This window comes from Micrasema longulum, unplaced genomic scaffold, assembly GCF_059751315.1.
Source record: "Micrasema longulum isolate JH-2025_06_02 unplaced genomic scaffold, ASM5975131v1 h1tg001278l, whole genome shotgun sequence".
Taxonomy (NCBI): domain Eukaryota; kingdom Metazoa; phylum Arthropoda; class Insecta; order Trichoptera; family Brachycentridae; genus Micrasema; species Micrasema longulum.
Window position 1 is genome coordinate 416618 of NW_028278465.1, and position 24171 is coordinate 440788.

Sequence of the window (24171 nt, forward strand, 5' to 3'; positions counted from 1 at the left end):
CAAACAGAGAAACATATAACAAAAACAAAAAAGTAAAACGTATCTCTAAATCTATTTTTTGAGTTTATAAGTGAAAATTCTTGATGGAAGTTCATTGTAATTTATTATAAAAATATAAGACGAGTGATACTTTAATCCACAAATTTGGAATATCCAGTGACCGGTTTCATCGCTTTCACGACATCTTCGAGACTGGTATCTTTATTAAGGAGTTCAATGTATTTATACATAACAGAGGTAAGAATATAGAATTCAAAATTATATGAAAGTAAATTAAATAAAATTATTTTTATCTTGAGGATCAATATCAATTTTTTTCGGGTTAACTGATGAGTTGAAATAATGCTATTTAATTGAGTTAAAACAATTTATTTTTATTTTTTAATAAAGTATCACTCGTCTTTTATTTCTATAATAAATTACAAAGGAACTTCCATCAATAATTTTCACTTAAAAACTTAATTTTATAATAAAGTTATTTTTATCTTCTTTAAAATGGAGACCATGGGCAAACAAAAGAAGTGTTGGAAGGCCACAGAAAAGATGGGTCGAGGACATTGCCTCCATTGCCGGTAAAACGTGGATGATGAAAGCGGGTGATACGAAGGAATGGAGACGTTTGGACGAGGCCTTTATCCAGCAGTGGAGAGAACAAGGCTGAAGAAGAAAAATAAGATACTATAAATTGCTATTTTTTCTGTGCTTCTGTGTGTTACAACAACTCTTATATATGCAATCAACTCAAACGAAGTAACTTCGTGATATTTTATTACATATATTATCCATTCATTTAACACATAACTCAAAACAAGTTTGTAATTCAGCCAGTATTAGGTATTCTCATAACGATTAAAATGTCAACTGGCCGATTTGATCTAGAAATGAATAATGCCAAAAACGGTTGTGTCCAGCACCACATGTGTTGCGAGTCATATTATGTCAAAAGTATCATCTCAAAGAAAAATAGTCCTTAAGAAATAATGTTTGATATACGGTTTTCCAAATCGAGAATCTTCAAAGAATTTGTGTGATCTGCAAGTTTACTTTAGGAGAAAAATTACGCTACTGGGTTTAATATGTTCAAAATATAGTACACTTATTTGTATGAAGAAATAAGCTGGAGTAATCGGCTAGTTCCTTGGCTCATTACTAGCGCTGGGCGCCCTATTTTAATATTTGAAGAAACATACAAATGCTGGCAATGATTTATAAGAAATAGTAATTATTTTTTTGTTTTTCTGTAAATAAAGTCACCGAAAAACATTATTATGGATAGTCATATATAATGGTAAGCTGCGCATAATCGCTTCTAAACACGATTCGCCCCTGGTACTTAGCGTAGTTTGAACTGTGTAGCGTAATACTGCGTTGAAAATATTATATTAGACTCAATCCTACCAACACATTTATGTCCGTAACCTACTTTCGATTAGGTAATAATATTTTATTGGAATATTGAGAAAAGGGTGATCCATATCATGACTGACTTCACCCAGCCGGGAAGGGATCTTTCCCGATTACATTTCTCACGGTAGCCAATCGAACACCGGCCACCTGCATTTGGAAATACCAACCAAAGGATCGCAGTCCTTAAAACCTCACGAAGTATTAGTCGGGATATTTATATACCGTATTTTATTTCTATAAAAAAATAGAATGAACTTCTACCAAAAATGTTCACTATAGTCCTAAAAATAAAGCTTGATTAAAATTACAGTTGTCAGAAAAACTGACGACATAACTTTGTAGTAATGTCTAAGGAGTGATTTATGACACACGAAAAATCATTCGTATTTGGTATGTTAATATATTTTTTTTTAATACAATGCCTGACATATAAATCAACCTAAATATATAAAATGAGCTTAAAAACTAAAATAAACCTAATTATTAACGACGTTCTTACAAGGTTACATTATTTTGCAAAAAGGTTAGAGATGGGACAAATTGATCAATGTAATTTGATTGAATAAAAAAATAATTCGTTCGATTATGTTCACTAAAAAAGTATAAATGTCTTATTTTTTGGTAAATAATTGTATTCAACACACAATAATAGGCTTGTTTTTGCCTTTTTATATTTATTTTCGGAAACAGAGTATCATGTTTGCATGAAAAAACTGATAAAATCGAATGTTGAACAATTAAATGATATAATATTTACCGCGTACAAGAAAACATTTTTTTACATCCGATTTCCTGCAGCACTGAACTTCCTCAATGAGGTATTTCGGGGGAGTGGTCAGTTACGGGCCGCACTATGAGCGCACCTGTCAATCGAATTGGCGACTCCTACATCGCTTTAATTACAATAAAATGCATAACACGGCGATGCGGGATGCGCGCCCTGAAGTGACGCATCACGCACTAAATTATAATCTTCAATAAGCCCTTATCACATCCATTCGGTCCAATTAAACTTGAGGCTTACCGCGCTACAATAATTGCGAGAAAGCTTCTCAATACGGTCGATATAGCCCGATCAATTAAATTACGCAATTTCCTTTTGGCCAGGTGTTCTCATTAATTTATTCGGGACTTACGTTATTGATGTTGACCCTTTGACAAAATTAATTTGTGGCACTTTTAAAGGATTTCCGTGTTATTTATTCAAACAGGTGCGTTAATTTTTACACCACCAAATGACTAGACAAGTCCAAAGGTTTGTAGACAAGAATATAAATTTTATTTTTTATTTTTTATAAATTTATTAATCACAAACAAAAATACAATCTAACAACTAAATACAATTATTTACATTAATCAAATATATTATATATATAAAACACGAGTGATACTTTAATCCACAAATTTGGAATATACAGTGACCGGTTTCATCGCTTTCGCGACATCTTCGAGACTGGTCCCGAAGTCCAGTCTCGAAGATGTCGCGAAAGCGATGAAACCGGTCACTGGATATTCCAAATTTGTGGATTAAAGTATCACTCGTGTTTTATTTATAAAATAAATTACAATGAACTTCCATCAAGAATTTTCACTTACAAACTTAAATTAATCAAATACATAATATTTACATTAACGTTTCCCATTACGTAAAAGAAATAAACAATTCTCGTGTACATAATGGGGAGTGATCTCTTACAAAAGTTTATTTTATTTTAATTAATAATATTTTTAGGATAATATAAATAAATTACAAAAAAGATATAAACGATGTTTTCAATCAGTGTTACATAAAGAAGAATTATAGATGTAATTTTTCACTTGTTTCTTGAATATATTATATTCCTGACTGTACTTTTTACTATCTTTGTTCATTTCATTAAATAAAAATATTCCTATATAAGTATAATGATGTTGTGCTGTAGTTGTTTTTAATTTAGGAATTAAGATATTACCACCTGTTCTAGGTCGCGTACTTAGGTTTTGTGACCTACTATTTATTTTATTCTTATGTATTTGAAGCAAACAATTCTTTTTATATAGCAATTTTATATCTAAAACCTTATTTTTAAAAAAATAATTGAACAGTGGGAAAAGTAGACGGTTTTTTCAAAATAACTTTTATAATTAATTTTTGTATTTCTTCAACCGGTAAAATATTTGTTTTAAAATATTATACAATAACTCGTGGAGTAGTGATTAGCGAGTGTGCCTACCATGCGAGAGGTCTCAGGTTCGGTTGCTGACATGGTTGACATGAAATATTTCTTTGAAAAGGTGTTCTTACACTTGAATATTTCATAGTGCCTAGCCTATCTGAAGCCTAAGACTGATCATCTTACATCCATGTAACAGAAATGAAACTATAAAATGAAATCAAGAAACGCTGCGATTGGTGTACAAACGCAGTGCCTTATGCACCATTCGGTGCAGAAAAGGAATGATGATGATGATAATAACGTATATTTAAATATAAGTTGTGAATTGAAATTCCTTAGTACACTTCCACTTATTTAATTGATAAATAATTTCACCCTCTACTGGGCATCTTCAGACTGGTAAATATTATACAGTGTCAGGATAATTTAGTATTGATAGTAATTAAGAAAGAGATAAATACCTTTTTTGCACCACAACAGGCCAGGAGGCCCAACTACAGTGGTGAATTACATTATATCACAGAACACCCACAATTTTTTCAAATTTATGTGAAATATTTCAAGTATGTCTATTTTTTTATTTCTTCAGGTAATTTACAGCGAATTAAATTTTACACGCTATAAAATACGCTATTCTGCCTATGTTTGAGTATTGTGACCATTAAAAACAGTTGGTTTTAATCGACAATAATTTGAGCATGTTCAAATTGATGTTTGCAAAAAATAAGGATCATTCAAACCAGCCAACGACAGGTCAAAAAAACCCCGTAGATAATTTGACTTTCACAATCACTATTTAAAAAGGTTGTTCATTTAGTAATTTTGCACAAAGTGTCGAACCAGTGGCGGTTGGTAGTTCCGACAGTGCACCCGTATGCGGGACGCATATTGCAATAAAAATGCACCTTTCCAAGGGGCATAAGTCATCTACGTTGGACACAACAAAGATGCATGAGTGTGGAGAAATGAAATATTGACCATCAATATCGTTGGTTTAGTGAGACAGAAAAATAAATAGATATATGAAAAAATAATATATCAATACAGAAATTGACTTCGTTATTTGTTATCATATTATGTACATAAAACTATACATTTACGCAAAGTTGCTTTGAATGTATAACTAGGGTTATTTTAGCTCGGTTTAAGACAGTAATATAAAAAAAAACTCTCATTAATGCATAGCAAAAATAAATAAAGGTAATTAACATGGTGAAAAATATGATTTTAAAAAAATGTCATAAAAGACAAAGTGAAAACATATTAAACAACCCAGTAAAATACGTAGTTTAAAAAATACAAAATAAGAAATATGGTATAAGACACAGTAAAAAAATATATATGTTTAGCTAAAAAACTATTTTACAGTAAAAAACGTAGTAAAATGAAAAACATAGCGAAAGATACAATAGTTAAAAAAACATATATGAATGCATATAATATAATATAGTATAAAAAACATATTAAAAACAGAGCAAAAAGTAATGAGGATCACCAAAAATTCAGTCAATAAAAAAGTTGAAATATATAATAACAATTCAAATAAGAACATGCATTGGCCATCTAACAGCCACCATCAACCCCTTAGACTCTCTGCGACCAATTACACAGAGGAAATGAATGAATTAATTGTGGATAACATATACAGCGCCGTTTTCGTAATATAATACCTCAGGGGCGCTTTACAAAGTGATTATATGAAGATATAAATTTAATTTTAACATTTTAATTTAAGAAAAATAACGTACTTTGTCACCACATGCTAAGAATTTATTCGAATGATTTAGAGAACAAGTGGGTTTTAAGTTTCTTCCGAAACATCACTTCACTCTCACAGTTTCGGACTTCTGCTGCAATCTGGAGCAGGGTTGTCAGTAACTTATAAACTTATTGATTATTTCATATGAAACAATAATAAGTAGCAAATTAATTGAAGAGCCTACTTTACTTTATTATATGTTCCGAGGAGAACGTTGTTTAATTTATTGTTATTTGAAATTAATTTATAAAGCCTTCCGGATTATTACATTCATTTAAAAAATATATATATTTTTCGAATCATTGTTAATGATAATATTTTTTATAGGTTGTCTTTCTTTAGCTTTGTCTGGTAGTTTATTGTACAATTTCAGTTCTTGGTTTATTAGCCTTGGCTGTCCTTGTCTCGTTTTAAAATGCTGTATGTGACATTGTTCTGATATTTTCGTATTGTGTCCGTGTTTATTACAACTGTTTTTAAGTCTTAGTTATTTATCTACAATGACGTCGGTAGCAAATTTATAAATAAATGTAAAAGATTCAAGTTGAAAAAGTTCAGTTACATGTAATAGTGTATGCCGACGACATTGGACTATTCTATAAAAATCAAACAGACATATTAACAAACAATGACATAAACGAAGACCTGACTATTTTGACTAAATGGACAAACACAAGCTTACTTAAGTTTAATGAAAAAAATGCAATATTATCCATTTTGAATCTAGAAAAAAATGTATTTAAATAGATGCTTACATAAATGATGAACGACTTACTGAAATTGAACATGTTAGGACTAACAATAGATAGACAATTGACATGGAAAATTCATATCAGCAATTTAATTAGCGAAGTGGCGACATTATAGGGTCGTTTTTGAAAAATCAAAAACTTTGTTCCAAAAACGGAAAAAATTCTAATGTATGAAGCGTATGTAAAAACTAAAATATATTAAATGCAACTACTATGGGGAACAGGATATCAAAATGACATAAACAGACTACAAAGACAACAAAATAAAATATTGAAGTTAGGATATGACCTTCCCTATCTAACAGCAACTAAAGAACTTTTAAAACAAACTAAGCAATTAAATATAACTGAACTTTTTCAACAAGAATCATTGAAATTTATCCATAAATAAGCCACTTATGTAATTGTAGACGAATTAAAACTTTTAAAAAATTGTAGTAAACATGGACATAATACGAGAATATCAGAAAAATATCATACACAACTTTCTAAAACAAGACAAGGACAGTCGAGACTAATAAACCAGGGACTGAAATTATACAATAAACTACCAGACAAAACTAAACGAAAGATTCAGACAAACTTCTCAAAAGATGTAAAAAATATTATTTTGAACAACAGAATATAAATAAAAAAAGGAATTTATTATTTTTGTAAAATGAATCTAAGGGTTAATAAATATTTTTTTTTAATGTTGACTTTGTTTTCGTCCTGACCCTGATCACCCAACTTCTCTAAAATCGATTCAGAGGATCGAGACTCCTTTTTTATAAATTGACAATTTTTTGGGGAAACATATTAAAAAAATACACACAACTAATCCTCGCATCTTTAATGTTCCAAGTATCAAGAAGCTAGACGAAATGTTATTAACAAGACAGAATAAAATTAAAAACGCAGGCATTGTTATTTTACTATAGGGGCGGTCAAGAAAGTCTCACGAATGCTTATTCCCACGTGTGCCAATACAGGACACGGGACGCTTTATGTTGCACAGGTGGTTTGTGATGAGAACTGGCAGAAAATGCAGGTGGACAGGATAACATTAGATGTTGGAGTTATTTTACAAGTTGATGGAATATCTTCTAGGAAATAGAAAAAAATATTCCCACGAGGATATTGGTATAAAACGCAGTTAAAGTTGTATTAATTAATATGAGAAAGGAATGAATCGTTTATTTTTAATCTGAACCAATTTTAACGACAAATGAGAAATATTGTGTTGGAAATGGTTGTTGTCCCGTGCTAGTATTGTGGACTCGCGGACCAAATGTCCCGGGTTCAAATCCCACTCTACCGCAACTCGATTTGTGTTTCTCTCTTTTTTTTTAAAAAAAAAATCTCTTTTTTATTACATATGTGGTTTGTTTTTTTATCTGACTACCTACTACCTAAGAGTTTCCTGTAAGAACTTGAATAAATTAAATAGATTTTAAAATATTATTTTTTTGTAAATTCATTAAAAATTAAGTAAATCAATAACTTCAAAAAATCCATAGGTAAAAATATATATGTAACAAATGTATGACTAAATAAATCACCGATAATCGATTTCAGTTTTTTTTTCGGCTTGGCAAAAAAAGTGTATAAAAAATCATAAAAATAAAATACAAAACAATCGTGTATATAAACAAAATGAACAAAAAAAAATAAAGATAAACACAGAAAAACAAATCATACACACTTAAACGCATAACTTAACCCATAACAACGGAAGACAAAAAAATAAATAATGAAACGGTGTGACAGAGGCTACTACTATTACTACCATCACGCCATTTCCCCGTAGAGGTAGGCAGATATGATGGACCGCCAAACACCTCTTATTCATTCCTAGCTTCTTTCATATTCATACATCTTGTCATACAGGCCCTCCTGTTCTGCCTGCATTTGAGATGACCGGACATAAGATTTTAGTTTTTTTTATCATGCCACATCTTCCTTGATCGTCCTCGTCCCACATTACCGTTCATTCTCGCCATATATACCTGTTATACCATTCTTGCGTAATCCATTCGTGATACATGACCAAACTATCTCAGAAACACTTTCTAAATCTAATCTATTAAAACTGACTATGATTTATACTCTCGCTTGATTTCACAATTCGTAGCCCTGTTATACATTGATTTCCCGTACATTCGTCTAAGAGATCGCATTTCAACCGCGTTTATTCTGCTTTCATCCTTCCTCAGCCGATTCCATGTTTCACTTCTATACATAAGTGTCGGGTCTAAAACTCCGAGGTAATGTATCATAATGTATTTATATTAAGGTAATCAGCGTCAAAGACATTTTTAAACATAGTAAATAATTACAGTTAGGAAAAAAAAATGCTTTAAATGTATCCATTTAAATGAATTATGTTATTTTATATTTAAATTTTATACAAATACTTATTTTATCATTATCGATAAAGTTAAAATCATTTCTTTGAATTATTTCTCGATAACCCTTGACCTATGTAAGTTAAATAATATATTATAATTTGTTTATAAAAAGGTTTTCGAGATTTTACCATTTTTGTTTTGATTATGTTCAACTAAATGTATTTTTATCTGATAATCTTTAATTGAATCTATCCCAGAATGAGTTTGCTAACGCATGGGAATACAATTATGTTTTGTACATTTTTGTATTTTGAAATAAAAAAATTATAATAAAAAAAAGACTTAAATTCAATATTTGAAAATGAATTATTTAATAATGTTTAATCTTAAGAGGAAACGCGGTCTGACTTTTCTTCAAACTTTTTAACAAAAAATAACTTTTTAACACACTATAGATATTTACCATTGGCATGTCCCAAGTTTTGTGTATTAAAAAAAATGTTTATTATGGGAACTAGAACCATTCAAAAACACGAAAAAAAGCACAGTTTTATCTGCTGTCTTCGGGCGCACGGTATAAAAATATATAAATTTTTGAAAAAAGCAAAACGTACTGATACAGAAAATTCTATTCTGATAATCTGTCTAAAAAATAATAGAATCGGTTCAGTTTTGAGGTGCGGAAAACGGGACAGCGCAACTTCAATTTTGTCTTTTCTAACAAAAGATCTGACATGCAGTTGTCTTTTTCGCATAGTATCGGGGAGGCATCTGCGAGACAGTGACAGAAAAACAATGTTCGAAATCGTATTTATCAAAATTCTCTGTCCTCACAATTAATGTAAACCAAAACACAAAAATAATAATGTAATACACATCTAATTTGGACAAAATACAATAATTGATATCAAACTGTTTTATTGTGTTCATTTGATCAAAATACTCAAATCTAGCAATAGCAAAGCATTGCCGTGTTCGGCTCGTATTACACATGATGGAACTAACCTGGTTGTCTTCTTTGTCCAATGCAAAGTATCCTATCGCGGGGAGAAGCGCATGCAGAAGGCGATCCGAGTGCTCCGGAACGCGCGCCGCGTGCCGCAGGAGACGGGACGCCATATGCCTAAACTGGAGAGCTGCTCCTCCAGAGAGGGTATCCTGGAAAGGAGGAAGAAGATCACAATAACCATAAAAAATAACCGATACAATTTTCGCAGATTCAATTTTCGTAAAATCCATTGCAAAAAAACTATATTAAAAACTAATTTTACCTCCAAGTTTTACATAATTAGCTCGATGTATGTAATGTATTATTTTTTATTAACAAATTACGACAGGGATGGAGAATTCCTTAAATTAGGGAATATGGAAGTCTAGGCATTTACAGGGCTTATGATCTGTCATTGGCTGGTTTAAGTGGCCACTTTACACACTGTGCAACATTCACCATTTTGCCTATGTTTGAACATCCATATTTATTTGATTCTTCCATTTGTTGATTTTAGTGAAGTTAAAGAACTGAAACAATTATTGTTGTAAAGGGTCAAAGCTTTCAAAAGGCACTGGGAGTGCGGCTAAGAATAGCAGGCGCCACATTCAACTAGTATGAAGGCTGTCTGGAGATGGAGGATATTTACTCAGTGAAAACCAAATGCCGCCTATGTAACGCCTGCATAACACCTGTTCTTCTCAACGGATGCGAATCGTGGCACCTCACTACCGCCTAAAGCAGCAAAATTCTGAGTTTTGAGAATAGGTGTCTCAGAAGAATATTGGGTGGGCGGTGGTTTGACTTTGTGAGGAATGAAGTAATAAGAGAACGGACGCAGCAAACTTCGGTGACAACTTTCACTATGCGGAGGCGATACAGTTGGCTTGGCCATGTACTGCGGATGCCTCCTGAGAGTTTGAACCACGCTTGCCTACTTTACAAAGCGTAAGGTTCCTGACTTGGGAGGATGCACAGCAGCTGGCAGCTGACAGAGATGCTTGGAGGATCTTTGTGGGGAGCGGACATGGAATAATAATAATATTTTGCTTTATTAAGATAAAGTTGGAATATATAGTAGAATGCGCCGGAATAAACCGGAAAATATATATATAATTTTTAACAGGTTGGCTTTTTATGGTGCGGAGGCTGTATGTGTGTGTAGCAGTTAATACGATATTTACACGAGGCCCAGTTTTACAAAAAAGTTTTAAAAACTTTACGTTAAACAGTTTTCATCCTTTAATTTGAACGGCGAACTAGGGGGAATGTCCTTTCGGGTGGGATATTCGATTGTCCTTTATTGGGTACTCTGTGGTTCCGGAAATATTAAGTTAAGTCCTGGGACAAACTTCACAAACGAACATACGAAACAAAACTTAGGAGGGCCAGGAAATGAAATAAGGAAGCCACGTTAAGGACGTGTGATTGGAATTTTTAAACTAAAATAAAAAAAAACTTTAAAAAGGTAGAATTAAAATAAAATTCACGTGTCGGGGTTGAATTTTTATTTGCTTACGCTATACTGAGTTGGTTTAGAAGACTTTCAGAACTTATTACAATTTATTTAAATATTTTATTACAATCCATATCGGATCTCTAGAAAGAGCATATTTATGGTGTGCACGAAATCTTTCCAGCGGTGCTATTCTGAACCGCTCTCGCGGCCGAAGAAGACGTGATGAAAAGATAAAAGTGTTATCTACGGCCGCGAGAGTGTTTGGAATATCACCCCAGGAGTGGTATTCTGAATCTTCTCTATCCTCTAGAGCAGGGGTGCTCAAACTTGAACTGCTGGAGATCTACCTCAATATTGTTGACTACGATCGATCGATCGACTCTGAGAAGCTGCAATTATGTGTGATGCAGGATTGTCGTCTAGGTAGAGAGTTTCGTGGCATAGATATAAGTTTTCCGCACAATATTCGCGGATATTTTTTCTCTAGATCGACTCAAAAAGCACTCGCGATCGACCGTTTGAGCACCCCTGCTCTAGAGAGTTGTTAATTTGGGAATTTTTATTTATTGAATGCGATGACACTTTGCTTCATATGATAGCCGCACGAATAATAAAACGCTTTGTATAAAACTGTTTAAAAAACGGGGCGGTGGGTTAAAAAGTGTTTTGGGTAATGCTCAAGGTCACAATAATGCTTTAAATGAACTCATCAGTGTGGCCAGATAAGAAGTAAGCGCAAGCAAAAAATAAAAATCCCCAAATGAACCACTCTGTAGGGGATAGAGAAGATTTAGAATACTACCCAGGCCGCTCTGCCCGCGACTCATAACCGTCTTTTAAAAGCAATATTTTATTTAAAATAAAATAATATTTGTAAACTAGCTCCAGATTAAAGCGAACAATATTTCAAATAGCCCCTAATCCATGTAAACAAACTCCAGATTCAACAGCGCAATATTTCGAATACGTCCTAATCTTTGTAAACTGGTTTCAGATTAAACCGCAAAGAAATTTCATGGAGATTGACAACATATTATACTAAAAGAGATATAATAAACTTTGAAAAGAGAACATGGGTGTGAAAAGAACAAGGTTCGTGACGTCACATTGACTGATTTAATTGAACACTTTACCACTGTGTAATATTTTCCATTTTGTATATGCTGAAGCAGTTTTGTATTCATTTATATTCGCCGATCGGGATATTGTATAGCGTCTCTAGCGAAAGTGATGCACATATCCGGAAACGAATATCGAATATTTTCATGATCGATTAATGCATTCATTTATAACAGTTAACAAATCAGTTCATGATGAAATAATGTGAGAAAACCGTCATGCATTGTACTGCTATTCCAAGCAAAAATGCCAAGACCAACCTTTCAAATGTTTTGAGGAAATGTAGGATTTATGTATTTGTTTTTTTTCTATATATATATAAAAAAAACAGGTTTTGAACAATTTAGATGCATTAATTAGAGCAAGTTCTTTAGAAATATTACAATTATTTATCAAATAACATTGAAAAACGTTATTTTTATTTTTTGGTAGATTACTTCCTTTTAGCATGAAACGGCAGATTATCTAATAATCGGTTACAAAAATATTAACGAATTGAAATTATCGGTTATACTCGTAACAAAAACTTACATATAATCAACACAAAGACAACTTAAACAAATACAAATCAATACCGCTTTCGGACAAGGGGATTTTGAGTAATATGCAATTAAAATCTATAAACAACATCCACTGTCCATTAAAACAATTAGTAACGAGAAAATGTTCAAAAAGGCTGTAAAAAAATGGAAAGTGGAGCTAAGTCGAAGTAAAATGGATTGTCTCATTCGCCCAAATCAATATTGAATCACCTGCTCCACAAACTTATACATTATTTTATATTTTTGTTCTTTTATTGTGCGTTTTATAATGTACAAAATAAAGGTACATTCAATAAATATAAACATAAAAACGTAGCGTTTAATGCTGTCTTAACATTTTGCTATTTCTCTCTGTATATTAAGTTTTCTTTGTATATTCTCACGTGTAAAAAAAATGAGTATATTGATAAATATACTTGGCGCGGAAAACCCCACCCCAGTGAGGTCGCATTATTTTGATTATTTACTATTGTTAAAATGTGAAGAAAAAAAAAACAGAAAAAAGTCATAACATCAGTTCTGAATAATAAATCCGCAAAAAAAAACCCGGAAAAATTTATATTATGTAAAAAAAAGAAAAGGTATTTAAAATGCTCAAGATATAAAAATAACGCAGGTTTTTTTTACAAATAATTTAAGATTTGATAGTAGAACTTAAGTAAAATTTAACTGGAAAACTTTAATCATCCGAATTACCTAGCATTAATTTAATTGTTTTTTTTTAAAAAAACGTTTTATTTTAGCATGGTACCCAGTATTTAATTGTTTTGGTTTTTTTTAAATACGTTTTATTTTGATGCATATAATAAATAGATTTAATAAATTGTAAAAAATATTACAACCGAATAAAAAAAAAGTATAAAAAAACCCGAAAAAAACAAAGGTTTATTTTTTGCGAACAGAACGGTTGTCGTTAAAATTAAGGGAAAATTGTAAGACTAACATAACATAAAAAACTCTTGAATTCGTAAATCTAGCTAGAGCAAATAGATTTCACAAAAAGTCTCCAGACCTCGTCGGCTGCCAATTTCCGTGCATCCAAGTCAGATTCACGTTCCGCAGTTCGAGCATAAAATACCGACTGTCAGCAGTGAAAGTAAAGGACTAAAAAACCTGATGCCTTTGTAAAGTAGGTAAGCGTGATTAAGGCTCGTCTTCTTCCGAATATTTTTAGAAATTCGATTATTTCGGCCAGTTCTGAAATATTCGGTAATTTCAATCAATTGGCTACGCGCATTACTACATACTTTCCGCGGCTGGTATAGGTACGTCAAGGGGTGGAGGAAAGTTGGCGGCGAAAGGAGAGGGAGCAACCCCCCTGAGAAAATAGCGTCGTGTTGAACAGGGGGTGGGGTTAACGGCACGTGACGTGGCACGCATGCGCGGGTAGGGTAAACAGGGCGGACGTGCGGTGGCGGACACGTGAAATGTGGAAATTATTTGAGAACCTCATCAAGCGGTCGTAAAATGAACGCGCACAGAGGGAATCTAAGCAAAATAACAAGGAACGAAACATATCTCAACAGAGACGGAAAACAAAGGAATAGTTAATAATAGAAGAATTCGTTCATGATATTTATTTAATAAACGCCCAGAGGGCTCTCAAAATATTTGGTTAAGAAGTACATAAAGTTTCATAGTAATTGACACAAAATAGAATCAGAATTATTTCACTAATATGTAAATTATAAAAAAGAAAAGAATTGGAAATAAGTAAAGATGAATAGAAATCAAAAAGAGGAGAATTGAAGGGATGGCCATTTATCGGAAAGGATAGCAGGAGTGGTGTGGAGCCAGCCAGAAGTCCAACAGCTCAGCATAATTATTAACTGTTTTTTTTTTTTTTTTTTAAGTTTTATTCATTTTAACAAATAAGTAACATGCATAATTGTATTTTTGTTCCCGCAAAGCCGAAGCTTGTCTGCGCATTACATTACATTTTATTTTAAAATTTATAAGTAAGTACATAGTTTAATAATAATTGAAGAATAAAATATATTTATACATTTAAGTTTCACTTGCTGTTTAATAATTTTTTGACAATTTTTTAAAATGAAATTAGGTTTTTTTCTTCACGATTTTTGAACGGTATTAAATTGTACAGTTTTGGTACTACACTACCCATTGTTCTGTCACCATAGTAGTTTTTCTGTCGTGGTACCATCAGCTGCTGTGCCGATACTTGTCGGGTCATGATCTGGTGGTTTATTTTGGATTTCAAATTGCAATCGAGGAAAAGATCCGTCATTATCTTATACTGACACTGTTTGTTTATTGGCAAAACGTTAACAAAATCAAATAATATTTTACTGTTGTCTTTTGCCTCATTCTTTATTTTTACAGGTACGATAATTTTTAAAATTTGTTCCTGTAAGTTCAAGACTCTATCTGTATAAGATTTAAAACTTAGTCCCCATATTCTTAATCCATATTGAATAATTGGGTCAACTAGCCCCAAGTAAACTAGTCTCAGCACTGGGTATGGTATGTATGGTTTTAAATGGTACATGTTAAGTAGGCAAACTCTTAGCTTATTGCAAACTGTTTTTATCTGTTCTTCCCAATTAAAAGTGGAATCTATAATATTACCTAAATACTTATATTTTGATACGTGATCTATTTTTGTGCATTTCTGTGGATGCGTGCCAGGGCAGAATGATGGGTATTGTACTTTGACCTTGGGTATTGTATTTTGATTGTATTTTGACCTATTGTACTCACACTGGAACATTTATGTTGAAGTCTGGTAGTCCTTGTGGGTACAAGGAAACGAAAAACGACTTTTTTCTGCTTCCGTTTTCGGCAGAAAAAATACGCGACAGCGACGTGCACGCGTCGTGCAAATCGCGATTGGCATAAGAAAGGAGACCCACAAAAGTGTGTCTTTCAGCAGAATGGGGTACCATACCATGCAGCCATGAGTTGCACAGTGTGGTTCAGTCACCACCGCAGAACTGTCCTGCTTTGATCAGACAATATCGGGATTAAAATCCGATAGAAAATCTATAGTCAAGGCTGATAGTTATGGTATCTCGAAAAAATCCAAGCAACATGAAAGAGCTGATTGATGCCATCATCCTGGTCTGGTTCTACGTGATTTTACCTAAGGATTTTCGATGCCAGGCGCACTTGGTGCCTTGGTGCCGAAAAATATTTGTTTTTTAACTCTTCAGTGTGTTTGTAAATTCATAAATTGTTTTTTTTTTTAATATATTTTAAGTTTGCGTATAAAATTTATTTTAATGAACTTTTAAAATAAAAAAAAACCCTTAGACTCATACGGAAATAATAATTATTAACACGACTTGGATAAGAATATAAAAATATAAGTGAAAATAAAGTTAAAATGGTGAATAAATGTAAATGTAAAATTTTAAAGAATTTCTTTAAGTGTCCAGAATTAATTACACTACAGCATGTGTCATTTTTTATATTAGAAAAGTTTATCATTGGACTAAAACTGGAATTAAACAATATTTATCAATTAAAAGGTGAGGAAACAACATCACCATTATCTTCAAAACCTTACCGGCACCGTGTGGTGCATAGGGCACTGCATTGCTAAAATAAATCAGCATATCTCGATCACCTGGTATAATAATTTAAGGTGATCAGTCTTAGACTACAAGTGACAGTCCAGAGACTGCGAAATATTACTGTGTAAAACTACCTTATAACAAATGTTTCATGTTAACCCTCAGAGGAATCGAACCCAGGACCTCAAGTTTTGTAGCGTTTCCTCTTAAGGCGAAAGCTCTCGTTGATCAAATAAAATTGAAAAAATAAAGTTAACGAAGAAATTCCGTTGATATTTTTATCAAACTTACTATTATTAAGGCGCACGCAAAATGAGAAAATCATACGAATTTGACATTTTAAAACGAATGTTTTTTTTAAATCGCGCAATAATAAATAAATAAAAAAACATAAAATAGATTAAAACAATCATTTTTAAAGGTATTTCTGTTAGAAAATATACTAAAAAGTTTTATGTAACTAAAATATAATTACTTTTAGGCCGGAAGATTACGCCATTTCAAATTTAGACTAAACTTAGGTATCTGGGATCTCAATAAGTACTAATACCCGTATGCAGAGACAAACCTTAAGATGAGGAAAGTACATTCTATTGTCTTCACCTTCGGGTTATTCTCAGCATTTGAAATTAGAATGTACTTTCCTTACCTTAAGTTTTGTCTCTGCATACGGGTTTAAGTGTTGAACTAAAATTTCTTGTAATAATTTGAAGATAATAAATTGAGCATGAAAGTGGCCGAAGCAAAATTTTAATTTTTTGTTTTGAAAAGAAATACAAGCATTTTCAATCACATACGTTTTGTGTCATTTTCCTTTATTTCTACGTAAAATTATGCCTTTGGTAATACTTAAAAATATATATTTATTGAAATATTTTAGTTGAAATATTTTAGTTGAAATATTTTTTTATTGAATTGTATTCTCTTTTTTAAAAAAAGAAGATAATTCTGGTTGTAATATTCAATTAGGAACAATATTTTATTAATATTTTTATGACCTTCATACCTGCCCTTATCGGTACCGGCAAGGACAGGTATGGAGGTCATAATTTTAGTTCAATACTTAGTATTTATTGAGATCCCAGATACGTAATTTAAGTATACATTTAAAATGGCGTAATCTGCCGGTCTAAAAGTAATTATATTTTAGTAACATAAAACTTTTAAGTATATTTTAATTTTTATTATTGCGCGATTAAAAAAAACTTTCGTTTTAAAATAGAGAAATCGTATGCTTTCTTCATTTTGCGTGCGTTTTACCAGGCTACAGCCTTTACTATGGGGGATTTTATTAAAAAAAACGTCAATATCATGTCGATAAGGTTGGGTTGAACAGTCAGGGTGGTAGGACATGTATATGTTTGTATGCCTAATTCCATAACGTGGATACCGGCGGTTACAGTTGTAAATATGTACACTGCACTGCTTACACGGGAAAAGGGTGAACTAAGTTGGTAATCAAATACGAGCGCCGGGATAATAATATGGTACAGCCCGCGGACTGGAGTTCTCCTTTACGGGAGGGATCCATCTATCCTCCATAGTCCAAGGGTCTACAGATACAAACACAGTGGGGGATGCGAGTATTTTTGGATACGCATTGTTTATTTGTTTGCTGTAAATAATTCAACAAATAATCAAATAATATAATCATTTCAGCATTTAATTTATGAATACGAGTACAGTAAGTTATTCCATGCTCTGGGCTAGTGAAATATTCTCTGGCACTCAATAATTCATTAAATTAAATAATCGAGTGTATCCTTTATTACTTTTTATATATCGCACCTTCGGAAGAACAAAGGGGGCTTCAATTCTTACCGTCCGTGCGCTCTGTAGCTGCAAGACGTGCTGTAATCGAGCACCCATCTGTTACAATTGACATAGATCCCAATTGGAAACGAGGGACTAGAATCCCAACCGTTAATGCGCTCTGTAGCTGCACGACGTGCTAGGATAATTATTTATTGTACAGCGCCCTTGAGGCAATTTTCACAAAAAATGGCGCTATATGAAATGTCCAACTATATACATTATTAATTACTTTAATTTACTTACAGTATTTGTGTTTGTTCAAATGTTCATAGACAAAAGACTGGATTTCACCCCCTCGGGAGTCATTAAGATCAACAAATTACAACAGGGATGGAGATTACCTTAAATAAGGGAATATGGAAGTCAAGGCATTTACAGGGCTTATGACCTGTCATTGGCTGGTTTAAGTAGCCACTTTACACAATGTGTAACACTCACCATTTTGCCTATGTTTGAACAAACATATTTCTTCAATTCTTCCATCTGTTGATTTTAGTGAAGTTAAAAAGCTGAAACCTTTATTGTTGTGAAGAGATTCATCTGACTGAATTATTTCTCATACAAGGCAATAGCCTGAAAACAATTTTTCAATTTTTAAACTTCTTCTTGGACCAGTTGGTTTCATTACAATATTTGAGTTTGTCCAAATGTTCATAGACAAAAGACTGGATTTCACCCCCTCGGGAGTCATTAAGATTAACAAATTACAACAGGGATGGAAAATACCTTAAATAAGGGAATATGGAAGTCAAAGCATTTACAGGGCTTATGACCTGTCATTGGCTGGTTTAAGTGCCATGTAAATGCCTTGACTTCCATATTCCCTTATTTAAGGTATTCTCCATCCCTGTTGTAATTTGTTAACTTTAATTTTCCTTTTATATAGATACAATTACAATTATTAGGTATTAGGAAAATATCGCATACTACGAATACCGATAAAAACGTGTTAAATGGATTAAGAAAAATTAATTGTATTTTCAAAATCAACATGGATATTGTGGAGAAATTTTTTGACTTTTATTTGACATGTTAATATTTGACTTACGTGTTTTGGAACACGTGTGATCATAATTGCATACTACAAGATAAGCAAATAAATAAAACAATTGAAAAAGTTTACTTATGCGATTGTTCCCCCCCGCCCATAGAAATTATCTTGTTGTTTTTTTAATTGTTCCTTAAATTTTATTTTTAACTTATTTATGTATTTTATTCCTTATTTTCATTAGGGAGTCTGTAAATAAAATGAAAATATATTAAAATCGTTTGAAATGTAAAGTCGATTGGGAATAAGAGAAAATGAATGTTCTAAATAAACATACAATCAATAGTTAACTATTGAAATTATTCGATGTAGTCATTTGTATCACTACCGATATTAGTAATGCTATCATTGATATGCTATGCTCGTCAGTGGAGGTTCTCTACAGAGATGTGTTTCCGAGTTTATTTAGGATGAAATTCAGTTTGCACAATCCTCCTGTGGCCAGGATGAGCAAACATTATTAGCTTTATTAATTTGTTTGGCAAAGGCACAAGCTTCCCGCTTCTTTCCTCTCTTCGGTAATTAGGGGGTGAACGAGACGGGAGTATAAATAAGATGTCGGCTTATTGACAGCAAAGCAGAAAATTACTAACGTTAACAAGTTAATAAAATATACCGCAATATATAGAAAATACGACCATATTGTTTCCAATAGATTTTTCAATGTAATAAAATAAAATAAATAAAACAACTTCGTTTTTAACCACTAATTTTTATTTTTCACCGACGGTTTCAAAGCAAACAAGCTTCTTTGTCAAGGTTTTGTTACGTAAACGTAACAAAACCTTGACAAAGAAGCTTGTTTGCTTTGAAAACGGTCGTTGAAAAATAAAAATTAGTAGTTAAAAACAAAGTTGTTTTATTTATTTTACTATATTGAATAACCACAAAGTAAGTGCTTCAAATATAAAAAATATAGATTTTTCAATATTTAAGGTTTTCCATTTCTTTAGATAACTTTATTTTATTTGAATATTTGATGGGTAATATGCAATTAGGCTCAACTTTTGAGGTGCGCGACCTGGGTATCGTTTTTGATCAAAAATTATCCTTTATTAGGCACATAAATAGTAAATCTCTAAAAATTTTAGGCTTCATGTTACGTGTGACTAAGGAATTAAAAAACATATGCACTTTGAAGTTATTCAAGTGAGAAGCTAGTTAAAGTATAACTCTACAATATGGATGCCTTACTACAACTGTCACCAAAATTCTCTTGAAAGAGTTTAAAAAAAAATCTTACGGTATATCAATTTTAAACTTAGATTCAGTCATGAATTTTTAAATTACGATTTTTTACTAAAAACATTAAATTTGTTAAAACTTAACGATATAAGAAAAATTATAGACCTTTTAAATTTATTCAAAATTGTAAATTCAATGTGGGATTGCCCTGAACTATTATCTCTCATCAATTTCAGGGTGCCTGGAAGAATGACTAGACAGGTGCCACCGTTTTGTAGCAACAATTCACGGACAGTGTATACTTGTAATGCCATATTAAACAGACTTCATGAACTCGGCAATAGTTATTTCCACGTATCTGATATATTTAGTGTAGGGTATTGTTCCTATAGAACAAATCTTTTGAACTTTTTCAAAGATGGTGAATGGTAATTATATTTATTTATTCATGCATTTCATAATATTTAAAGATTTTTGTTTACATAGCCCAGCTTTATAAAACACTGCTTATGATTATACATTTATCGATTTTATAAATTTATACATTTTTTAAATTTTTTTTTGCACCACAACAGACCAGGAGGCCTAATACAGTGGTGAATCACAGAACACCCAGGCTTGAGAAAAATCACATTTATTTTTTTGTGTTCTCTCCGGGAATCGAACCCAGAACCTTCCGTGTGTGAGTCAAGCATCTTGACCACTACACCACGGAGGCCACCTTATCTTGTTGTATTACTTTAGAATATTTTATTATTTAGTTTTGTTTTTTTACATTTATTCTTGTATTGTTAAAATTTTCTACTGAATATGCTATATAATTTTTAGGTTGAATTTTTTTTATAAATCTTGGGTATAAGGAAATTTATGTATTTTTTTTAAAAATAAAATATTAAGCCAAATATGTTAGTATTATAAATTTTTGTAAAAGGCAGATTTGCCGTTTATGTTGATAAAATAAAATAACTCATTGTAATCCCTTGTAAAACGAGTTTTGAGACTGTTTTTCTCTTCATTGGTAGTCTTATACATTTATTTAATCTCTAGTTTCGTATGTAAGGAATTGTACGTTGAATTGAATTGAGTGTTAACTGTATGTGTGTTTCTTCTGTATGCTGATGATGCCGTGCTTCTTGCTAAAAGCAAAGAAGACCTGCAATTCTTGGTCAACCATTGTCATTGACTGATTTAAGTGGCCACTTAACACACTGAGTAACATTCATTATTTTGCCTACGTTCAAACATCCACATGTGTTCGATTATTCCATCTGTTAATTTAAATGAAGTCAAAGAACTTAAACATTTGGACAAACTCAAAATATTGTAAAATACATTTGATTTATTGATATCTTTCTTTATAAAATTTGTAACTTTATGTTTCTTAATTAAATAAATGATTTAACATTTAACATGACAAAAAAGTTTCTGGCTAAACATCAAAAACTTTTCTGCGCATTTGTCCATCTGCAAAGGGCATTTGATAGATTTGAGAGAGAGAACTTGTGGAAAGTTTTATCGGAGTATGGAATGAATGGTAACCTGACAGGGGCTATTGCGTCACTGTACAAGGACAGCACAGCATGTGTGAAGGTGATTGGGTCATTCACATCGTGGTTTAACATTCCTAAAGGAGTCCAACAGGGATGTGTTATTTTCCCATGGTTGTTTAACATATACATCGATAACTGTATGAAAGAACTGAAAGATTTAAGAATGGGAGCAAAAATGAGTGGTATAACTGTTAACTGTCTTCTGTATACGGATGATGCCGTGCTTTTTGCTAGCAGCAAAGAAGATCTGGAATTTTTGGTAACAAAAGTCTACAATGTATGCAAGAAAAGCGATTTGCTTATGAATGTTGATAAATCGAAAGTGATGGTTTCTGAAAGGGATGAAAATATAACTAGATGTGAGGTCAGTTTGAACGGAGATATTCTGAATCAGGTAGAAGAATTTGTGTATCTGAGAAGTATGATTACTAGAGATGGAAATACTAAGAAAGATATCAAGATATTGAAAGAGGGTCAGTGTCGGGAACAGGGTGAACAGTGAACTGAAATCTACTTTGGCAAATAAATGTTTAGAGCAAGAGGAAAAACTAGAAAATCACAATGGAGTTCTAGTGCCAACTCTAATGTATGGAAGCGAAGTATGAAATTGGAAAAATAATTATGAAAGTAGGTTAAATGCTGTCAAAATGCGATCCCTCAGGCGAATGTGTGGTAAAACACCAATCACCGCAGCAGCACATTATCCTATTAAACCACGACAATTTTAAAATAAATTCATCACATTACAAAACAAAGCTCCAAGAATAATCGCGAGGAAAAAAAAAACAGATACACAAGGATAAGAATACGATAAGTTTTTAAGAGCTAACTTATAATTGCAAAAGCGATTGGTAGAAAAAACTGTGTTAACTTGTATTACATTCATACGGGTAAACATTCGGTTACCTGGTAGGCCGAGAGGTCCGCGCCGGCAGAGGCGTCCAGCAGGCCCAGGGCTGCGCCCGCCAGGCGCAGGGCGGGCGCCGGCAGGGGCCCCCCCTCGGGGGCGGAGGCCAGGGCGCAGCACACGCAGCGCAGGCAGCCGCCCAGCTCCGTGGAGCGGAGGGCGCCGCCCAGACGCGCGCACGCGTCAGTCTGGCGGGGAGCAAACGGTTTGGTACATTAATGGGAGATAAAGAGGATATGGAAGGACATCGTCAGTATACAGATAAAACCCTCTGATTGACACTGTTTGAGAAAAAAACAATACTCTTGGCTGTGGTGTAACAGGAGTCCACATACAAGACTTGATATATCTCTCATTTTTTAAAATGATGAAATCGTATTTTTTATGATCTACAAATGGGCATTTTGGCACCGGATTTGAAAAGTAAAACTTGAATAAATATGCAGGATTTTAGTACAAAAAAATATTTATCCTGTATACGAAGAATAATTATATGAATGAAAGTGACGCAATATAACAATAAATCTGTTGAACCACGTAAGAGAGAGCACGAAGATAGAACTTTTAACGAAGACAGAGACGCTTTTCTGTGGCCGGTATTTGTGTGAAAGAGACAATAGCGATAGCACGATAGATACATGGACCATAGATAAGACAAGGAAAATATCGGTCGTGCGTATCTTTGAAAGCAAACCTTCACCGTAGACGGCACCACAAGACGTAAAACTATGCTTTAGCGACATCGGTTTACCTGCAAGTCTTTGGCACAACGATCGGTGATGGCAGCAAGGAGATCCAGAGATGACTCCAACATATCACAGGCTCCAGGGGATGTGGGATCCTCCGCATTGCTGCAAACTTGGGAGATGAGCTCCACAAGGCCAGAACCGACGACGTAACTGTGGAGAAATAAAAAAAATGACATTTTTACAAAGGATAAAATTTCAATATAACCGCAAGAATTAAACTGTAATAATAATAAAAAATGGGCAAATGGGAACGAATGTAATATTTTCAATGAATTATTAAAAATGACTTTTCATATAAATGTAGGCAGAATGGTGAATGTTACATAGTGTGTAAAATGGCCACTAAAACCAGTTGTTACCTAGCCGGTGTAGTCTAGGTATTGGTGAATTATAATAATAATTGTGACTGCCGGGAGATTAAAAAAATAACTTCAGCTGCCGAGTATTTCGAACAGGTACTTTTATGCTGATAACACTAGTTAATTCCGGGACGTCCAACACGCCATTTGCTATTTTATATAATTTAATAAATCATTTATAATTCTTCTTTTACAAAGAGTTGACATATTTAGTGTACATAATAAATTATCGTAATCAATATTTTCAGTGGGTATATTAAGTTTATAATTAATGAATTTAAGGAATTTACGTAGTACTCTTTCTAACTTTAAAATGTGAATATTGTAATAAGGTGACCAAATTGTTGAATTGAATTCTAAATTACTTCTAACTAAGGCAGTAAATAGCACTTAGAGGGTAGTGATAGAATTAAAATCCTTTACAGTTCGCTGCAAATATCCAAGACATTTCATCGCCTTATTGGTGATGGTATTAATGAGAGGAATAAACGATAATTTTTCATCAAAAAC

General features: G+C 32.7%; 1 protein-coding gene across 1 annotated transcript in view; it reads right to left on the minus strand.

The window, feature by feature from the left end:
* The window catches only part of LOC148276110 (S phase cyclin A-associated protein in the endoplasmic reticulum-like), a gene marked incomplete at its 5' end in the record, with an annotated part of 46664 nt that extends 23212 nt beyond the window's left edge, over window positions 1–23452 (minus strand). The window contains 3 exons of the mRNA XM_088234747.1: window positions 9410–9562; window positions 22553–22741; window positions 23305–23452. Of these exons, the coding sequence (XP_088090873.1) occupies window positions 9410–9562; window positions 22553–22741; window positions 23305–23452 (490 nt within the window). The remainder of the gene's footprint in view (window positions 1–9409; window positions 9563–22552; window positions 22742–23304) is intronic.
* Window positions 23453–24171: the final 719 nt, after the last annotated feature.